Source organism: Haliotis rubra, unplaced genomic scaffold (genome assembly GCF_003918875.1).
Source record: "Haliotis rubra isolate DU_JTF1 unplaced genomic scaffold, ASM391887v1 Scf48, whole genome shotgun sequence".
Lineage (NCBI taxonomy): Eukaryota > Metazoa > Mollusca > Gastropoda > Lepetellida > Haliotidae > Haliotis > Haliotis rubra.
In genome coordinates, this window is record NW_025767168.1 from 481,992 (window position 1) to 504,065 (window position 22,074).

The 22,074-nt window shown below is 38.4% G+C and overlaps 1 protein-coding gene across 1 annotated transcript in view; it reads left to right on the forward strand.

Annotated features, from left to right (window-relative positions):
- Window positions 1-1,017: 1,017 nt before the first annotated feature.
- LOC124290963 (neuronal acetylcholine receptor subunit alpha-10-like) overlaps window positions 1,018-22,074 on the forward strand; it is a 41,409-nt gene continuing 20,352 nt past the window's right edge. The window contains exons 1-2 of the mRNA XM_046727806.1: window positions 1,018-1,283; window positions 3,873-4,092. Coding sequence (XP_046583762.1) covers window positions 4,029-4,092 — 64 coding nt within the window. The 5' untranslated portion in view covers window positions 1,018-1,283; window positions 3,873-4,028. The remainder of the gene's footprint in view (window positions 1,284-3,872; window positions 4,093-22,074) is intronic.

The window sequence follows — 22,074 nt, forward strand, 5'->3', positions numbered from 1 at the left end:
CCTCTTTCACTTGTGTGAGGATAATGCATAACGCATCTCAGATGCTTATTGGTATCGCGTAATTGGAATGTGTGTTTTTTCTCAAATGATAATCAAATTTTTTGTTCTTTTCCATTACGGACAAATATCACGGGTCTTATGGGAATAATCTCTTGAGAGTTAACATGCAAATTGTCATCTTCATATTTGGGAGCATTCAGACTCATATTAAGTTCGTCAGTGTTTAAGCTGAGGTATTAAGGCTCTCTGTTCCGAAAAAAACACATTTAGATCTATGCCCGTAGGCATTTGCATGTTTGGGGAAAGAAAAGGTGAAAACAAATAGAACGAAATAAAATAAAAGAATAAAACCCGTACTCAACAACAACAGGAAATCTTAAACTTCTGTGTAATTTGAATCAATTATGATTAGAAACTTTATAGGTCTTGACAAATATATATAAATATCAATAAATACATAAATGTCTTTTCGCTAGAACCTTCTATTAACATTTTCTTCCTCGTGTTTCGGATGTGATACTTGTAAATATCCACTGTCGTTTTAATAAATCAATATGCAGTGTTAGTTACAATGTCCGTGGATTAAATGCTGGGCATAACAATGTATGTCAAACAAAAATCTGAATATATTATCAATACATTCCAGTTAGGATTTCAATTAATGGTCTTTGGCAAAATGTTTTGGTATAAATGGTCCAATATATGAAATGAACACATATGCTTAATTGTGTATAAACATTCCCAATCAAGACAGTTGTTTAATATGGTGTGATAATCATTACGCCTTTTGTTGACATGTCCGGTCCGTGTTCATAGTGTCGCCTCCAGTACGACCACCCAAGCCCGACAAAAGGCTAATAGAGAGCTATTATGAGGAGTAAGTCGCAGGGGATATTCCGCTTTCACTGCTGTCGAGCTTAGAGGATGTATACATCACATTTGAGGCTGTCAATCGAAGGCGGTTCCTCCAATCAATAGCAAGCTTGGAGCCTAGACTCAATCCTGCAGTCACTTGGTTTGGTTTGCAGGAGCAGGTAGCACCATGTGCTAGAATGCTGAAGAACTGGACACAGATAATCAATGACAATTCCTGGATTATACTGCTGTGTAGACAAGACGAGTAGAAATATTACAAAACAAATATTTGAGTGTGATTTGTCAAGCTGTATCTGTTCTGTTAGAAAGCGGGACCGGTAGAGAAGTGCCTGCCTGAATAGCTGCTGATACGTTCTCGTGAATAAGGAACACGCACATGGCTTAACTGATTGTGGACTACCATTAAGGTGAGTGTATGCATGCAATGTCATGTTTCCGTTATTCATTACATCAGTCATGAAACTGGTGATGTCGTGGCTGTGTCGAATACTATGTATGTGTTATTTGTCTATATTGACTACCTACATGTATATATACACATTTGGGGAAGTGCATGTACCGTAACTACCCTTTGTTAAACTTTTGGTCGCAAATGTGTCAATCAAGAAAGACATTTTCATATGTAGAAATAATGACTAATGAAAATGAAGGTGTCTTACCGTTATGAAAGCATGTGTCTTGTTTTGCGAAATGGTTTAGGAAAATCGTAATTATGTATGATAGTGCAATAAGATAATTGTCTAGTTCCTTAAATCTTCTCTGTTAGCAGCGTTTTTTGCATCTAGATTCTATGTCCCTTCCTCCCTTACGATTTTTGCGCTAAAGGAACGCCTTGTAGTCAAACGGTTGACGAACAGAAGAAAGGTGAACATTTGATCTTATGTTTAATTATTGGTCATGAACCTGCCATATCTCACCACTTTCAAAATACTAGTAGATGCAGAAGACAGTGAAATCAACAGTGAGCTGAAAGTTATACTAAATTTACTATGATGTATAATGTTACTGTATACTTCAAATCACTTTATTGAGATAAATATCTCTCATGTGTTTCAGATCATACTATATCCCTTTGTATGAGATGTCATACTATGTCCCATTGTGCGACTACTATCTGAAATTTGACGTGAATTCGAAGTGTTCGTATTTTGAAGAACAGCCCAAAATAGTTATCGATTTCTCTTATTCCTCGGCATTGTATTAAATCTTTCATAGCTTTCTTTTGACCTTTCCACAACTGGAAGCTTGATATGGGAACAAGAGCCATCAGAATTATTCTACTCAAGTATATTTCTGCTGAAATTCACTCAGTGCAGACTATAATGCGTATGACGTCTTTGGGAGCATTCAGACAGTATCTGTCGATAAATGGCGCACAAAGTTCACATGAATATAACTTCATTAAGGAACATGGGCCGAGCTAAAGCTAAAGAAAAGCGATAATCTGATAAAGAAAAACCCGAAGAATGGTCAGAAACTGAATATGTTAAAACAAATTTTACGGTTCCAGATCATGACCACATATTCTGAAGTCAAGAATATATGTGGCTGTCATTGCTTCTAATCTTGGAGTATAATGGTATTTGGGGGGGGGTAGTGTAGCATATCGAATTACTTTACCAACACCCACTGAGGCGATGTGATTTCACTACAATGAACACATCATAACATCCTTCACTTCACTTTGCATTCATTATCAATTCCAAAGTAGATCATAATCATAATGAATGGTTCTTGACATAAAGGCTTGTTCTTACTAAACTGGTAGATTCAGATTAATTTATAGGTTATAAATGTCTATCAAGGTTACACGTAAATGTAGTAATTGAAACCGATAGCTTGAGTTCAAGCCAGGCAAGTACCTGGGCGTATTTACGCAGGCTATGTGGCAAGCAATGCCAGAACACAGAGCCTAAATGAGATGCAGATTATCTATGGAATCATTGTTTCTATCATAGCTCCTGATTATCTATTATTATATCTATTTCTAATGTAGATGAAATGAAGACTAAATTCGAATAGCTTATAACCTATACTCCATCACTCGTTAGATTTAATGTAAAACGTCATCGCCAGAAAATAACCAGTCTCTATTGGCTAGAAAACAAAACCGCTGAATATCAAAAGGATGAATCACTGAAGACCAATGTGGTTAGTTTATCCTGAGATATTGTACACTTTTATATATCTTCTACATCGTTTTGACATTACTGATAGTGTGTGCACTTTTATCAATATCAAATATAAATATATATACTACATATTCCAGCGAAGTTTCGAAAAAAAACCTTCGAGTTGAATATTGCTGTATGAGGTCGACAGGTGTTTTTCTCAAACGTGGATTCTATTTTGTTGCCCCCTTGACTTGATATTGAAAGGGTACACTGAAATATTTAATGCATTGTGAGTAGAAATGCAATCGGTTTTGTAATAAAGCAGATGTATAATTGGGCTTTAACAGGTATGTCAGTATTGACATGTTCATGAATATTTAATACCACCACTGAGAGTTATATTCAACTTAACACGGACGTCCTGCAACTGAAGGATGTGATTAAGGTCTTTGCTGGCTATGCCCTTTCACGTTTATTGTCCAATTATCATCAGATGTGTTGGAAGTTCAAACGAATAACAAAGATCCCTTTTGGTGACGTCACAACATATGTCATACACCGGAAACACGTTATAACATATAGGATAATGATGATCTATGATTGATCTCCACGTTAACGGCGATGGAATCGCCCCCGTCATTCCACAACCATGTGAACTACGAACGAAGTGAACAAAAAATACATTTCTTTCCCATTTCCTTTAGCAAATACAGGCCCTTAATTGATGTGACCTTTTTGTGGGTATGGATCCACTTGATATTGAAAATTACGCCTAAACTCGACAAGCAACCTTTCTTCTCATCTGTTGGTTTAAGACATGCAACAGACACTATTCATGTTGCAAGAATTGTTGACGGTGTCGATAATTGTATTGCTTTCCAGATTCAGCCCAATTGGAAATATCTCAAGATTTCCCCAGTACCAGAGTGAGGCATTTGTCCGAATCTTACATGGACGCCTACCAGAGATGACAGCCAACTACTGATACACGGAACCATCCCCTCTCGGACCGCACACCCTGATGGGTGAAGGTACCCTATGATGATTGTGGACAACCTCTGTGTGTGGATTAGTGTCCTCAGCTCCATCCTAGTGTATGGAGGTAAGGCTTGCTTGACCTTTCTCGGACTTGTCCGATCAGGAGATTGCCATTTGTAATTAATAAGTTTAGAAATTCCTATGTGGCAATTTTATGAGACTGTCTGGATCAATGATGTCTCGGATGTGAAAACTAGCCATTATCTTGGGATCATGTCTCTATATTTGCTACAAATTATGATTGATGCTGAGACATAAATTAGGGGAAATCAAAGTATTATTCACATTCTTATTATGGCATTGCCTTGGCAAATAGTTTTACCGATGTATTAGTTGCAGATAAAGAAGAACCCCATATGTCACAAGATGAAACATTAGCCTTGTTTATATTAGTGTTGTTATGTGTTATTTCTTCACCAGATAATACCAGTTTGTTGGCATTTTACATCTGTGAGCATGTGTATGTGCATACAGGAATGAAACAGCTTTACAATCAGTACAAAAATATTTTTAACAATAGTTTAATAATACGCGTAGAACTGAACCAGTTTAGTTGAACCACGCCTACGAGTGCGTTATATTCACGTACAGGTATTGTATTGTTAGGACATGTTCACGTTTAAGTAAAACAGTATACATGTACAGTTATTATGAAAACACGTATACCTGAACGACAGTGTAAAACAAAGGAAATATTTTTTATTAATTGTTTCTTTGTTGACCGTGCAGTGTATTTCCAACTGTTGTAAGATAACTGAAATAATAATTGCGGCTTAAAACTCACTCACTCACTCATCCACTTACATCTTCACATGAGTGAGTGAGTGAGGTTAGTTTTACGCTGCACTCAACAATATTCCAGCTATATGGCGGCGGTCTGTAAATAATCGAGTCTTGACCAGACAATCCAGGGATCAACAGTATGAACATCGATCTACGCATCTTCACATGAAAGCAGCCCCAACGTTGCATTGTGTCCGCTCTAAACCGAAGCGACACTTTCCTAATTCCCAAAAGATATTTGAAGGAACCACTTGAGACATATTCAAACATGAAAAGCAAAAGGAATCACATTTTTGCCGTATCTTCTTAACGAATCTTCTGTCATAATCTTGCATTTCATAATTAAAGCCACATCGTCTAATTAGTGCCATGATGTATCCGCTAACATCACAATGTCCAGATAATTATACACGCTAAACAAGCATTAACAGGAGTGTCCTCATCATAATCCATCACAAACCTAATGCAGCGAATAGTACAACCGGTATTTTACGCTGAAATACGCAGTCTCCATGTTCTTAAGCCTGTCTCAGACATTGAAATCCCCGCTAGAGTAACTTCAAACGTGATATGGCATAGCGTCAGCCGAGCAAGCTCTCAAGTTTCACCGCACCGTATATCGGTATAAGTCAATCGGATCACTGACAGCTAAAGTCATTTGTTAATGCAAGAATAGTTATTGAAACCATACTCGTCCGACAAACCAATATCTCCCTGTTATCATGGACGTTTGCGGATGATTCCAACCCGCTGGCAAGTCATTTCAGTGACCAGAATATCGGGAGAAAATTCTATCTTGAAATACACAAGTGTGAAAATCGTTATTACGTTACATGCGTGTTCACAATCTGCTGACATACGAATCCATTATAGACTTATTATTGACTCACCAGCATCGCCTGTACAGAGAGTGCCAACCTATATTTTACCATGACCGCCTACACAGACAGTTTAAAAGTGTCTCACCTTTCTCCACCTACACAGACTGACGACCTTGTCCTATCTCTTCACAGAGAGTCCCGACCTTGTCTTAACAAAATCTTCTTCACAAAAGGTCCCCAACTTCAACATGACCGTCTAAATTCATGCTGCAAGTCCTTGACTTACCATGACTGCCTACATGGAGGAGTCCTGGCTTTATCATTACCTGCTGAGTCCCGACCGTGTCATAGCATGATCGTACACATAGAGGGTACAAACCTCGACTTAGTATGTCCGCCTATACAGAGGCCCCAACCTCTTGTGACAATGGCCTCCTAAATATAAATATGGAGCCCCGACCTCCTCTTACCATAACCCACGCATGCTCTTCCCATGACCGGCTACACAGAGACTCCCAGTCGTGTCTTACGATCACTGTCTGAACAGAAACTATGCCGATAGAACTCTTGTTGCACCATGGTCGCCTATATCGTAAGTGCCTATATCATCTATAGGCCTAACAATATTTTGCCCTGGTCACCTGCATGCGGTGCATGTTCCAATTCTCCTTTTGTTCCTTCACGGTCATGACACGAACATGCCATTGTAAACAGGATTTCACAATGACCATACCTCTAGGTTCATGCTATATATAAAAACAATTATACCTTGCGTTCCCGATAGGTTTGTCATTTTTTGGAGACACACATGCCCTTGGCTACGTCTGGCTAAGTGCGATTGATTCTGTCCGCAAACCAAAAGCTTTTAATCTCAGTTCAAAAACAACATACAGACGCAGAATCGCCTGCATATCGTTATACAAAGTTTTTACCTTGTTGATATACTGTAAGGAGTGGAACACATATGTCATGAAGTGTAGCGCTGTCTTTACTGAGTTGTGTACACAGTATGGACAAACATATCATCCATAAGGATACGTCCTGCATCACAAATTCATCCTTGTGATGAACACTATAATGTAACCTGCCAAAGGTCGTTTGGTGCTTTAGGCATTCGTATATTTTAGATCGATTTCTTTGTCATTTTGGGTTTGTGGAGTAAAAGCTATTTATTCTATAATTATAAGTATAATAATGTTCATGACGAATGAACATTATTCTCTAAGAATCTTTATTGGCATGTTGAAGTTTGATGTTATTATCATGAATAATGCCCCTTTGTCCGGAAGAAGAGTAAGTCCTGAAAAAACTGAGTATGCTTAATATAGGAGTCGTTGTTCATGACGATGTTCCTTGTCAGTTATTGTCTAACTGCATGTAACGAACTACATGTATAAGAATACCAGGATATGTCAAGGGAAGTACATGTAGTTTCCAACATGTAAGCTATCTCTTGCCCCTTGTCAAGAAGAGTAAGTCCTGAAACACTGAAACACTGAAATGTTTAATAAAGGATATGTTATTCATGACGATGTTCCTTGTCAGTTATAGTCTAATTACACGTAACGCAGTGTAAGAAAACCTCTAAATGTCAAAGGAAGTACATGTAGGTTCCTACATGTAAGTAATTACGTCTTTAACGTTTATATTTGTTTGTGTCGTTAAAACACATATGCGTCCTATAAACATTCTGTCTAAAAGATATCTACATGTTGGTAACGGAGACCTGCCCGGAACTCAAGTATGACGAACACATGCTGTGTAATGTATAAAAGCAATATTCTCTCCAGTACATCTGTCAATCGTTTCTTTCCTTACAATGCGCTTGTGTAATTTCGCTATGTTTTGTTCATAGCACGAACGTTTAAACGTGGTAGCTAGTTTCTTTACCCCAAAGCTTTGTTGCTACACTTAAGGACCACTTCTTACCCTCGCTATCCTCTGTTTTCGAGTGACAGAGGACGTACTGCACGTCGGGTGAAGGCGCCATCTACAAGATACTGAGAGCCAGTTCCTTGAATGTTTTCTGAGCCCTAATGAACGGGTAGCATCAACACGACATTGTTTTGTGGAGACCGTTTTGTGGAGACTCTTGCGTATACATCTTTGAAATTACAGCCCTCGTTTTGATCGGAATTGGTCCATAAACATTGTTATTTCATGCTCGATGGAGTAATGATTTCGTGTGGTTGAGTTTTATGTTGAGAACCATTTAACATTAAATTGATAATGACAAAATGACTAATTATTGACTCTGATGCAGAGAGATAACATTTTCAGAAATAAAAATATATATATTCCTAATTAGGTTTTTAACCATCTAAAAAATTATGTTTGCGTTGTAATAAGAAGACGGAAATACAAGAAAAACGTTTTAACCAGTCCCGACAGTGGATTACTGGGGTGATTAAGTAATTGAAGCTTGTAGTTCATCGATCGCTACAGTCGATAAACACGGAAATATACTGTTTGTTGTAAAATCTTTTCGGTATCGATATTCAAGTCATTCGTTACTCTTCTTCGCGTAGTCCAGTTTGCTGTTCAGAGAGGTACGCCAGAAGCCTGAAATTGTGGCTTCGCATCCCGTTTCATCTGGGTGTGACAGATTCATAATAGTCCTTGAGGTTTTACCAAACTAGTAAATGTCTAAGCCCGGCATCACTTCGTGATTTCCCCGTACACTGCGCAGACACTTTGGGACTACATTTAAATGTGGCGCTTTGTTATGTATCGCCCTTTTAGCTTTGTGTTTTACATTACAGTACCATACATCCACAGATAAGTGTGTATCGGGCAGATTGAAAATGCAGCAGTTATAAATCATTGATTATGTTCACGTTAAGGTATCGGTAGAAGCTAATTGATGTGTGTGCATAATTTTATTATGAAACGATTGCACTTCGTACATTTGGTTGATCAGCTCAAATGAACATGTTCAATATATTATTTTATTAACTATACTATAAATACCGTTATTTAAAAATGCATTTATAAAATACTATTACGTTTGAAATAATGTCCGTGACGTCAATACGATCAGATTATTGCCGTAGGAAAAAGCTAAACGTTTCGTTACAAGCCTTCAACTATATAAAAAACAATATGATATCAATGCCTTTTTCTCCGTGTGCACATTTTGTTCATACATAAAACGCAACAAGAGTACTTCATGTTACCCTGCCTGGACATCGACATTAAGATGAGAAACCAAAGTCGGCTCGCAGTCAATATAATATGTCTGGATACCCACACTAATATCACAGTTGAGTAGCACTGTGAAACTATCTTGGGTCCTGGCTGGTATCAGTAGCTACAGACACACAAACACACACACACACACATAGGCATCACTATTTGAGTAAACCAATCTTACACATTTCGAATACGTCATCCTGAGTTGAAAATAGTGTTGCCATTTTCAGCTTCCTCGTGTTTTCTAGTGCACCCATAAAACATATTACTTCCATGATATTGATTGATGTCATGTGACTGCATAACTATGCCCACATGTCAATAACAGTGTAGCTTGACTAGGAAAAGAACTGCGTGATTGCATGCTGATAATTCGGTATCAACACATATGCTAATCTGCTTGTTACTGAAAGAAATAGGAAGGCAAGGGCTTCCTTTTCAACCTGATTCTTGATAGTGACATGTGTACAAGAAGAAAGGGTCTTCTTGGTGCCGTGTTCTGATCGCATGCTTCTGTTCCATAGTCACTCTCTCTATGTCCTTAAAAGCGACCGACAGAAACAGGAAGCCGAGGTTCCGGCATCGGCAGGAGCATCCAAGATTTCCATGACTGTTCCAGGCATAAAATGCATTGCCACAAGAAGTAATTTTTTTAAACTTTCTGTATTTCCTTATCAAAGATGGTAATGGGTTATAAAAAGAACTGTCTCTACACACGATCTTGGAATTACAGATTTCCTTTTCATGTGATGTTTGAAGCAACGTGAAATTCATTCGGGCACATGATAAGTAGCATCGTTGCTGACACGAATTTGTCTTGATAACTTATGTTTTTGAATCTTTGAATAATTTGCATGACATCTTTTGGGTTGTAAATGTTGCCCACATCGATACTAGGTTTCATATTCCGTTAACAAATACATGTATATGGTTACACATTTGAAAACATGTTTACGTGAGTTGGTAACTGAGGTTCGACACTTCTGTAAATATTTGAGTAAAATCACAACGGCTATTTTAATGATGTACATTTGAATACTTATATTAAATGCCTTTGTTGTAAACGGACCAACTTACTTCTTTCTATTGTCAGACAGACAGACAGTTTTAAATCACTAAATTATTGTCTTAATAAAGAACTATGAGCTTTTTAATTATAAGCCACCTGAATAATAAGCATTTCTAAATTCTGCATCTGATTTTCACTTAGTATATACCATTGTAATCAGTGTTATAGTTAGAATAACATTTAGCTTTCTAACATACAAGCATCGACAATCGACTGGTCAAATAATGGAAGTATGTAATCAGGTTATATACTCAAGCGGCTCAAGCATTATAAATACCCCGATTCTGTGTGATCTGAGCTTGTGACCCTGAAGGTATGTGACAAGTGTCCAGTAATAGAAGGGATCGCTGCATGTGTTTACATGCCGTCTACTTAATCAAATCATTAGTGTTCCTTCTGATACAATATTTGATAAAACACTGTAAATCAGCCAAGAGTATTGATTCCAGGGGCAGTAGCCTTATCGTGACCAGCGGAATGAATCCGTCTAAGTAGGAAGAGTGTGATAGCATGTCCATCTCGCGACCTCCAGATGAATGGAGAACGGAGATAGTGTAGCAAGACCATCGGTCAGATGAGGTTTTGGTCGCTGATAACTTCAGGATAGTGTTAGTGTGTTGTGAAATGTCAGGCGGGGATTGTCTTATGTACTTTGTTATCTGAGGTTTGGGGAATACCGGCATTTCTCTAAGGTTCTCACGACACGAAGGCTGTAGTCCTTATGTTCAAGTAAAGATCAACTTGTCACTATGAATGGTTGGGACAATCAGATACAATTCTCAAGGTCCGGCAAATTTATATCACAAGAATGTAGTTAGGCTCCTTTGGATTACGAGTCAACATCAATATATTTCCTAATATATCAAGTAACATATCTGGGACCAGCCACGAACCTGGAAGATCTGGTAAGCTGGCAGGTATTGAGAGACACCCTTGCCCTAATCATCATAACATTTCTCTGTAATCACAAGCATGCATTCCCGACTCGTCATGAGACAGTAATGACACCAGGTGCTCGTGAAAGGAGGAGCGTATCCTGTCCCATGAGTGGCTACTGAAAAGCAACCAAAGGAGAAGGAACGTCAAGAGCCCACACAGACAAACATAGGGACAAACTGCACAAGCTTGATCATCGGACATGTATGACAAGGGGGTTAACATCAATCTTCCAAGCATCAATTTTACCTTTATGCCGAGCAAAATGCCAGCAACTCCAGCCGCCATCTTCACATTTCACAAAGTTCGAGGTGCAATCGAGTCCGTCCTCTCAAAGGTCTTAAGGACTGGAAGCTTTTAAAACATTTCACGGTAGACGTGTGGAAAACATTTCCGAATTTCATGGGTCAGTAACACAAATTCATTCCAAAGCAATTCTCCATTTGGACTTGTACCATGTGTTCCCGTGTTTTCGTTTCTTTGTTTGGGTGTTATGTTTTCATATGGATAATTGACATGCCTTTGCATAAGTTATTGAACGGCGCAATCAGGATAAGCTCACCTTTCCGCGAACAACTAGCATATTACTATTTGATAGCGATTCATAAAAAAACATGTAGTCGCAATCCTACGATGTTAAGCATAGGTATCTTGGGATCGGGGAAAGGTGTTTGCCGCTGCTTTTTTAAAACACAAATTGTATGTGAATATATAAACAGGTGGATGCCATTCATTATCTGATGATATCAATATATAACATCAATATCGTCATTTCATTGTTTATATACCAAGGCAAACTGGTCCTAAACATACTTGATTCAACTGAGATATTAACCGTTTCTGATAACCTTATTAACATTAGACACAGTTGGTTCGTGACAATGAAGCCTGATTATATTTTTTCGATCGCATAGAGTTTGAGTTATTACTAGATCGAGGCCGATGCGAATTTTATCCTGGTCATATTAACTATTAGATACTGTGCTTGACAGTGATTTATGTGCTCCAACGAATCGTTCAATTAGTAACCTGCGAGGCCCCGTACACTGGTCAGCTACTGCAAACAGTACGGTGGTCACCACAGACGAAATCAGAGCAACCGCAATCTCTCTCTCTCTCTCTCTCTCTCTCTCTCTCTCTCTCTCTCTCTCTCTCTCTCTCTCTCTCTCTCTCTCTCTCTCTCTCTCTCTCTCTCTCTCTCTCTCTCTCTCTCTCTCTCTCTCTCTCTCTCTCTCTCTCTCTCTCTCTCTCTCTCTCTCTCTCTCTCTCTCACACACACACACACACACAGAGGATATTGGGTACGACAGAGAATTGTTACTAATCTCCAACGGATATCACCTAGACCCCAGACCAGTAGCGATGAGATTTTAACCCCAAACGTGTTTCCGAAGTATACACTGGCGTCCTAGTTGCACAGTCACTATCATTCCACTCCTTCATGGCATTGAATTTTGTCAATGAGTTAACATTCAACGATTGTATTACAGAGGACAACAATTATGTTTTATTCAAGTGAAAGAAGACTAACATACTCGATGTGAAAGAAATTCCAAGTAACCAGTAACAGTCAGCCCTCGCTTTGCAGTTCAGTATCTGAATTTCCCTGCCAATTTGCATAATACCTATATAGAGACTATCACTTGCCATGAGATCACGTATGAGTAATGACAGTGAACATAAAAAGTATTTCAGCCACAAGCGTGGGACGACATTGCTTTCCATAATTACGAACATTCTACGCCATCGATGTCATTACGGTACACGTGTGATGGATGTTGAAAAAATCTCCTTCCGTTGTACGATTGATTCAAATGCTTTTTGCATAGACGTTTAAGACAGCGTTGAAAAGAAATGAGAATGGTTCTTTGAAGGACATTGGAGTTTTAGGCCTTGGATCTGTTGTCTAGAAGCAGATTCAGTGTATCATGCTGATGTATCTATCGCTTTGATTACACACTATATGCACAAATCATACCATAACATTACATAGATAACCTATTTTAGTTTCCATTTGTGTTATTTAATTGCCCAGGATCGATTCTATGATCATTAAGCTCTATGTCCATCAACTACCATGGCTCCACACTGCGTGTAGAGGTACTGCAGCCACAGCATGGCGAGTCAGTGATAGTCGTCGTACACAAATACGTGTAAAAAGTACAAAATCAGCTATTTATGGGATTTAACAGTACAATGGCACGTACCAAGTAAATATTCTTTTAGAATAATGTTCATTTAAACTGAAGACAACCATCTGATAAGGCCTGAGTAATCATCAAGAATTTGAAAGTTACTACCATAAACGAAGTAAATCGTAAAGACCAAAGGCGGCGTTGTGGTCATCTTTCATTTCTTCATCTAACATATATGAAACTACATATTCGGTTTATCAATCTTGGTTTTGGAAATCGATTCCCCTGAACAGGCATCTGAGTTATCTTATAATAGCCTGCCAAGAAAACCAGTCGTTCTGTCATATCTGACGCGGCAATCTGACCGTCTCTATCAACTGGGGATATAAACACAGCATATCAGTACACATTGGCGAAGATAAGCTAGTAATTGTACAAACTAACAGCTCCATCATGTCGCGATGGAGTTATATACAACTAAAAAGTATTTCAAAAGATTTTTTTCAGAAGTGACTTATTGGCAACAGGAAGCAAAGAAGGGAATGATCAGTAGCCACAGACACACAAAAAACATACAACACAGACATTCGTCTCAAAAAGTAATTGCTTTTTAGATCGCTGGAGTGTAATTATCTACCTTCAGGATCCAACCGCAAAAGAAACAATCGCAGTGGCGAACGTTCAACACCAACTTACCGATTTACTAAAAGGTGCAAAGTGTATTTAACCTGACCAAGGGACTTGATTCAAAAGAAGGCCTCGAATGTTCATTTAATTTGCAAAATGGAAAGTTCGCATTTGCGTCTTACCAATCCGTGTAGGGAATTCTATTATGAATGCAAGCGTTCTAACTTCCATTATCAAGCTGATTGTACTCAAGCGTGCGCAACGTCTCCATAGATTTTTGTCCTGAAAAGTTAAACTCATTACTGTTCTTTTTCTTATTCGAAAACTATGGCGTAGAATAGATTGCAAGCGCAAATGGTTTCCCATCCCGCCAATCTAGTATGAGTAGCATGAATTACAGAACAACGTCTTCGCATTCAAAACATGTATTAGCAGGATAGTGGTCATGGTTACATGTCTGCTCTTTGTTGTTTTAAGTTATTCTCTGTGATCGCCGGAACTAACATTGGTTGTGTGGGCTGCAATTACATACCCATGCCAACTGTTAGTCCTCAGTTGCGAGTCTATCTATCGACTGTGGGCACATTGTTGGCTGTATATTATGTGACAGTTAACATTTGATGCATGTGAGTCTGAATCACTGACGTTCTATTCTTGTTCAAACACTCCTGAATAATCCATTGATTTTCTGTCCCGACCGTTATTGAAAGGTGGAAGCCAGAATCGCTACATCGTCTTCCCCATCGGAATCATTACCTATGGAAATTCTCTGTCAATATTTTTAAAGGCCATCTTCAATTTTATATCTGTATTGTAGAGATACGGGAAATGGATATGAAGTGCGTATTTCATGAGGGTATCCTGAATAATTGATACTACGATACATTTGGAATAATGAATTAGTACTTTCTAGATTATACGAATCAATACGTTTTAGATGAATAAATTATCAATCAAATCTGAATCACTCTTTTGACACCAGCATGCCAAAGCAGTATCACTTTAATGTTAATCAATCCCTGCAAGTGCACTAATCATGAAATGAGTATTCTGTCAGTATCAGTTCCAGCACTCGTCTTTGTTTGATCGACACAGGAAGCTGCTACCCATTCCACAAGCAGAGAGTGTTTCATCACTGTGTATGTAGCTGATCTGACACAATTCCTACATTACCTTAATAATGCCTTAGGTCTGTGAAAACTGATTCCGTGTTTGCGTCCAGTTCAAGAGGATGGTTAATTATGTCTGAACATTTTTAATGTCTGCTGTCTCGAGGAGCATTCTGACAATCCAGAGACCCCTTTATCGTGTGACATCTCATTACAATAGATACTATTCAAGGCAGAAGTGTCATGTCGGCCAAAGTGAATCAATAGTAAGTTTTTTCAATTTATTTAAAAATATTAAAAGTCTGCGCAAAAGAATACCCAGTTTAAACATTCCCAGAAACAGATTCCATTCGGTGGAAATTGTACTGAAATTCAGTGATGACACCAGGGTTAAGGCAATGGAAATTTAATCATATGATGAAATATCAGCCATATAAGCATGCAATTCACAAATGGCATATTGTTACATCTAAAAGGATGTGTAAACGATTCCTGGATTCTACATAACACGACTGTTCGCAATACATGTAACACCTTCGGTACAACGCATTTGCTGTCAGTGAGTGAGTGGATGCCATTTAACGGTACTGTTCGAGAGGTTCTAAGAATAGCAGGAGCTGGAAAATAATCGAGCTATGATCAATCAAGCCGGTGACCGAAGTCATGAGCAAAGATCAACATTCTGAAAGTAGGAGGACTCCAATCAGTGAAGTCGCCTGATCCCTGTAAGTCGAAGTAGGCCCAAGGAACAAGCATTTGATACTTTGAATATTTCCCCTGAATACTCATGAGGAGGTTTTAATTTCGATTCGACAGTAATTTGTGTATGCGTACTGGCTAAGAACATTTTAAGCAATAGTGCGTCATCATTTTTAAAGCAATGGTCTTGGATGCGAGGTTTCCGGGGCAACGGGTTTTTACTGTACAGGGTCAATTGAAATGTTGACTCTGCCTAATTCTTAATTCGGTGGCAAATCGTTAACTGTGAATAACGTCATGTCCTCCTTTCACTTCAGTTGTGAATGTATTGGAGGAACATCTAGTTTAGAAATGAAATCCATGTGAGATTTCTCAGGACACTTAATAAATTGAACACAGTGTTAAAACAGACGAGTAAATAACGCCAGTAGTTTGGAAACGAAAAATATCAATTAACAGTATTTAGGCAACTGTGGTATAGCTATGCACATATTGACACAAACCATTCAGTAACCTAACACAATCGGGAGACGTCGACTGAATTCTCCAAAGGTCGAAGAAAAAACATTGCCTTTAAGATCACAGAACTTCTTTCCTGAATAATGATAATCACCCAATGCTATGCCAAGCTTTCATGTTGCATTTGCACATCATCTCGAGCTAGGGTGAACTGAACTAATGCGCAAAAGATGAATTATGTATAGAAAATACCCTAGTGGATCTTCTTGTTTGGAGGGTGGAATGGCTTCCAATAGCACACAATGATCGTACGGCATTTGACTAGTGGTGATAAGAATAGTAAAACCACTCCCAAGTGTATCCACCAATGGTCTTTCAACCTTCTGGACAGGGTTACAAGATCACGTCAAGGCAGTCATATTCATTAAGGACGCTATGGCAAGACGCATTGGGAATCCTTTGATGTTGATGTTTTAGCAAAATGACGCTAAGACTTTGATATATATCAAGTGATGAAAAAGCCGCCTTGGGTAATTGAAACTCTAACACGTGACCCCAGTTAAAAGCAATTGTTTCCAATTATTGTCGGTTTCTTGTGGTTTTTTACTCTTAAAACTAGATCGCAATGTCTGAAATATGGTATATTGTATGCAAAGGTATTGACTATATGGATAAAAAAAGAGAGAAAGTGTGTCTTGAGGTTAAAACGCCCCATTGCGTATCAAATCCAGGTGTTTTTTCATGATATGTGATTTAAATCGTTTATCATTATTCTTTTTACATAATTCCTACACATGAATTTTATTAAGCTAAGGTAAAATATGGCTCAATGCTATTGATGTTGTCAGTATATGTATATTTAAATCCCCGGTTGAATAAAAGCAGAAAAACTCACATGCTTTATCAAATCATATCCTTTACACACCAATGCCCTATACCATGTCACATTAGTTTATGCATCTAATCATCAATGACTAGGCCACCCAAATTCTCGAACGTGCAATAGTCTAAATCAATAGCATTGTCAGGTTTTTGAATTATAAATAAAAAAACGCCATTTAATTATCTAGCTTGTCCATCTAATCATGCATTTTCACCGGCGGAGAAGCTTGCAATTTTCAACCGTAATACTCGTCCAGGTATTACTGGGACGAAGCACAATCTCCAAGTAAAGAAATGTTTTCCACTGTTAGTTGTTCTGTGTTCAATTATAGCATAGTTGATCCCCAAGCCATGCAGCATATCGGATAGCATGCCTTTAGCACTAATGACACCGACTGCCTCCATCGAGAAGAAGCTAGGCTTGCAATATCTCCTTTGAAATGACCGAATGTGGCCCTATGTATGAAGGAAATTAGGTTTCTACATTCCAAGCTTCAAACAGAATTACGCAATCTCATGCGGATGGTGTGTAAAGAGCTCACTGCTTAAGTGCCTTGAAAAATGTCCATCCAAGCCCTGCAACTGCAAGCAGTCTTAAATGCATGGTGATATGAAAAACTCCCAGAGAGAAATACAAATGATACCTCGGCGTCCTGGAATGGTTGTCAGCATTTGGTTTTGTTGTGACATTTATTTCATTAGCAAGAATAACCATACGTCCCTCGGCCTAGGTATTATGCAGCACTGTTAGTTTGACCGACCAAAATACTGTCTTGCGTGATAGAATGTGTATCATCACTGCATGCTTTACACACGAGAGGAATATATTCATTTTGCAGCCAAATAAAAGCTGTTCCTTCCAAACGTAATACATTCTGTTCGACGATCAATGTTTTAGTATGGGCACATAAAACTGTAAGGTTATGTAGTGGGTCCAATCTTGTTAACGCGTTACGACATTCGATACTCTATTGTGAACAACACAGTGAATGCGGCCAATGCCAGAAAACTTTAAAATATGTTATGTAGCCATTGAGTTGATATATGCAATGACACATCGCTTAATGAACATACGGTGCATTCTGGTGTGTAACTAGTAATTACCCTCATTGTTATAGTAAAAAGCTTTCAAGATGTATTTTAATTTATCTCTCTGATTATTGTAATATATTTTACCCGTATTTAGTACTCACTGCAACTGAAAGCCCTTCTTCATTAACTTCTTTGTACGCATGGGGTACAAATATTCTATTATGGAATGTCCCGTTCCAGACAATAATAGCTCCAAATAACTCAACCAAAGTCTTTTGCGCAGCTCTATATCCCCAGACTAGGCCGCCGTCGCCGAGCCTTGGACATTTTGTGGATACAGATCCTGATTAATACGATCTGGATTCATAGTTGCATCGATATCATATTATTCAGGTGGGGACAGCCTGGTAGCTCTTCCCTAATATATATTACCACAAAGCATTTACCACAAAATCATTGTCTCCTGCATTGATACTTCTGATTATCTATGGTTCTCAGCTTCGTATTTTTCTCGGTACAGTAAAGTTACAAATACGAGAAAGAGCAACGCAGCATATAAATATTTCAATTTTTTTTTTAAATCAAAACTGAAACAGACATTTATACATCTACTTGTATCTCTGTATATCACTATACTTATCTCTAGTTACACGCCTCCCACACTAAAGAAACAATCAGTAGTTCAGTCTGTGTAATTCATACATCTACGTGTATCTCTACAGACATACCTCCCACACTAAAGAAGCGATCAGTAGTTCAGTCTGTGTAATTCATACGTGTACGTGTATCTCTACAGACATACCTCCCACACTAAAGAAGCGATCAGTAGTTCAGTCTGTGTAATTCATACATCTACGTGTATCTCTACAGACATACCTCCCACACTAAAGAAGCAATCAGTAGTCTCTGTGTAATTCATACAGACTATATCTCTACCATACCTCCCACATTAAAGAAGCGATCAGTAGTTCAGTCTGTGTAATTCATACGTGTACGTGTATGTCTACATACATACCTCCCACATAAAGAAGCAGTCAGTAGTTCAGTCTGTGTAATTCATACATCTACGTGTATCTCTACAACATACCTCCTCCTAAAGAAGCGATCAGAAACAGTCTGTGTAATGTAATTCATACATCTATGATCTCTACAGACATACCTCCCACACTAAAGAAGCAATCAGTAGTTCAGTCTGTGTAATTCATACGTGTACGTGTATATCTACAGACATACCTCCCACACTAAAGAAACAATCAGTAGTTCAGTCTGTGTAATTCATACATCTATGATCTCTACAGACATACCTCCCACATTAAAGAAGCGATCAGTAGTTGTGTAATTCATACGTGTACGTGTATATCTACAGACATACCTCCCACACTGTAAAGAACACAGACATGTAGTTCAGTCTGTGTAATTCATATCATCTACGTGTCATCTCTGTGTACAGACATACCTCCCACACTAAAGAAACAATCAGTAGTTCAGTCTGTGTAATTCATACATCTATGATCTCTACAGACATACCTCCCACATTAAAGAAGCGATCAGTAGTTCAGTCTGTGTAATTCATACATCTACGTGTATATCTACAGACATACCTCCCACACTAAAGAAACAATCAGTAGTTCAGTCTGTGTAATTCATACATCTACGTGTATCTCTACAGTCTGTGTAAGTCTCATACATCTATGATCTCTACAGACATACCTCCCACATTAAAGAAGCGATCAGTAGTTCAGTCTGTGTAATTCATACATCTACGTGTATCTCTACAGACATACCTCCCACACTAAAGAAACAATCAGTAGTTCAGTCTGTGTAATTCATACATCTATGATCTCTACAGACATACCTCCCACATTAAAGAAGCGATCAGTAGTTCAGTCTGTGTAATTCATACATCTACGTGTATATCTACAGACATACCTCCCACACTAAAGAAACAATCAGTAGTTCAGTCTGTGTAATTCATACATCTACGTGTATCTCTACAGACATACCTCCCACATTAAAGAAGCGATCAGTAGTTCAGTCTGTGTAATTCATACATCTATGATCTCTACAGACATACCTCCCACATTAAAGAAGCGATCAGTAGTTCAGTCTGTGTAATTCATACATCTATGTATCTCTACAGACATACCTCCCACACTAAAGAAACAATCAGTAGTTCAGTCTGTGTAATTCATACATCTACGTGTATCTCTACAGACATACCTCCCACATTAAAGAAACAATCAGTAGTTCAGTCTGTGTAATTCATACATCTATGATCTCTACAGACATACACAGTCTATCTCCCACATTAAAGAAGCGATCAGTAGTTCAGTCTGTGTAATTCATACATCTACGTGTATATCTACAGACATACCTCCCACACTAAAGAAACAATCAGTAGTTCAGTCTGTGTAATTCATACATCTACGTGTATCTCTACAGACATACCTCCCACACTAAAGAAGCAATCAGTAGTTCAGTCTGTGTAATTCATACATCTACGTGTATCTCTACAGACATACCTCCCACATTAAAGAAGCAGTCAGTAGTTCAGTAGTTCAGTCTGAAGCAATCAGTAGTTCATCTGTGTAATTCATACATCTATCTCTACAGACATACCTCCCACATAAAAAGAAGCAATAAGTGAACCATGCATCAGTAGTCTCAGTCATGTCCCACATAATTCATACATCTGTGTAATTCATACATGCACGTCTATCTCTACAGACATACCTCCCACATTAAAGAGGCAATCAGTAGTTCAGTCTGTGTAATTCATACGTGCACGTGTATCTCTACAGACATACCTCCCACTTTAAAGAAGCAATCAGTAGTTCAGTCTGTGTCATTCACCCGTATGCGTGAGGCTGTATCACTCGCCATTTGTTACTATAGACTTTTGTCAGTACGTGTCATACATACACCTACGTGTATCTCTACAGACATACCTCCCACATTAATGAACCAATCAGTAGTTCAGTCTGTGTAATTCATACGTGCACGTGTATCTCTACAGACATACCTCCCACATTAAAGAAGCAATCAGTAGTTCAGTCTGTGTCATTCACCCGTATGCGTGAGGCTGTATCACTCGCCATTTGTCAGTACTTGTAACCCATACACATACGTGTATTTCTACAAATGTACCTCTCCACACTAAAGAAGCAATCAGTAGTAAGTAAATCTTACATTTACGTGTATCTCAACAGACATACCTCACAAACAAAAGGACCAACAAGTAGTTCAGTACGTGTAACTATATCTTACATTTAAGTGTATCTCAACAGACATACCTCACAAACAAAAGGACCAACCAGTAGTTCAGTACGTGTAAGTATATCTTACATTTACGTGTATCTCAACAGACATACCTCACAAACAAAAGGACCAACCAGTAGTTCAGTACGTGTAAGTAAATCTTACATTTACGTGTATCTCTACAGACATACCTCACAAACAAAAGGACCAACCAGTAGTTCAGTACGTGTAAGTAAATCTTACATTTACGTGTATCTCTACAATCATGCCTCCCATGCAAAAAGACTTTTCAATAGCTATATTTGTGTATCCGTTTTGTATCAGTTAGAATTATGGCAAATTCTCAAAATCCCTCAAATGGCAGCAGTATTTATATGCATTGGTGTGGATAGACTCTGTTCTGCCCTTGAGCAATCGTCTTGAGCCAGAGAAGTTTGACAAACAAATCTGAACTTGAAGGGACACCAATTACTAATAAGTAAGGGGCTATGCCAATTACATCCCCAACTCAACTTATGAAATGAATGATGTATGCCGGAGGCAACCATTGACCATCATGAGCCCATCATCCGCACCAGAAGATAGTCATCGATTCTGGAACTCAATGTTCATCTTTGGAATAAGAGGCAGGTTTCTAGCAATTGACTCGTATTAACCTCATCAATCTACTTTCTACATCGGACATAACTAACAAGAGGTATCCGACTGAGGAATATGTGGAGCGTTTAGGGGACGGTTTATCATTGACAACTTACGCATTCTTTACGTCCTTGATGAAAGTAGTGAACAATAAATGACCTGAAACGATACCTCGTTGGCCCTCACACAAGAGAATTTTGAGTGAGACGTATGACGTGTTCGTATTTCAACGTTATATGTATGATGTGCGCAGATAACACATGCAGTGAAATATATGTGTTGATATTAGTTTAATGCCCAATCGGTATTCAACGTTTCCTAATCGATAACGCGTCATCATATAATTTGCACGATATCTTTCCTTTCTGAAGGTGTTTTATTCCTCTGCGCAACAATTTCTCATAT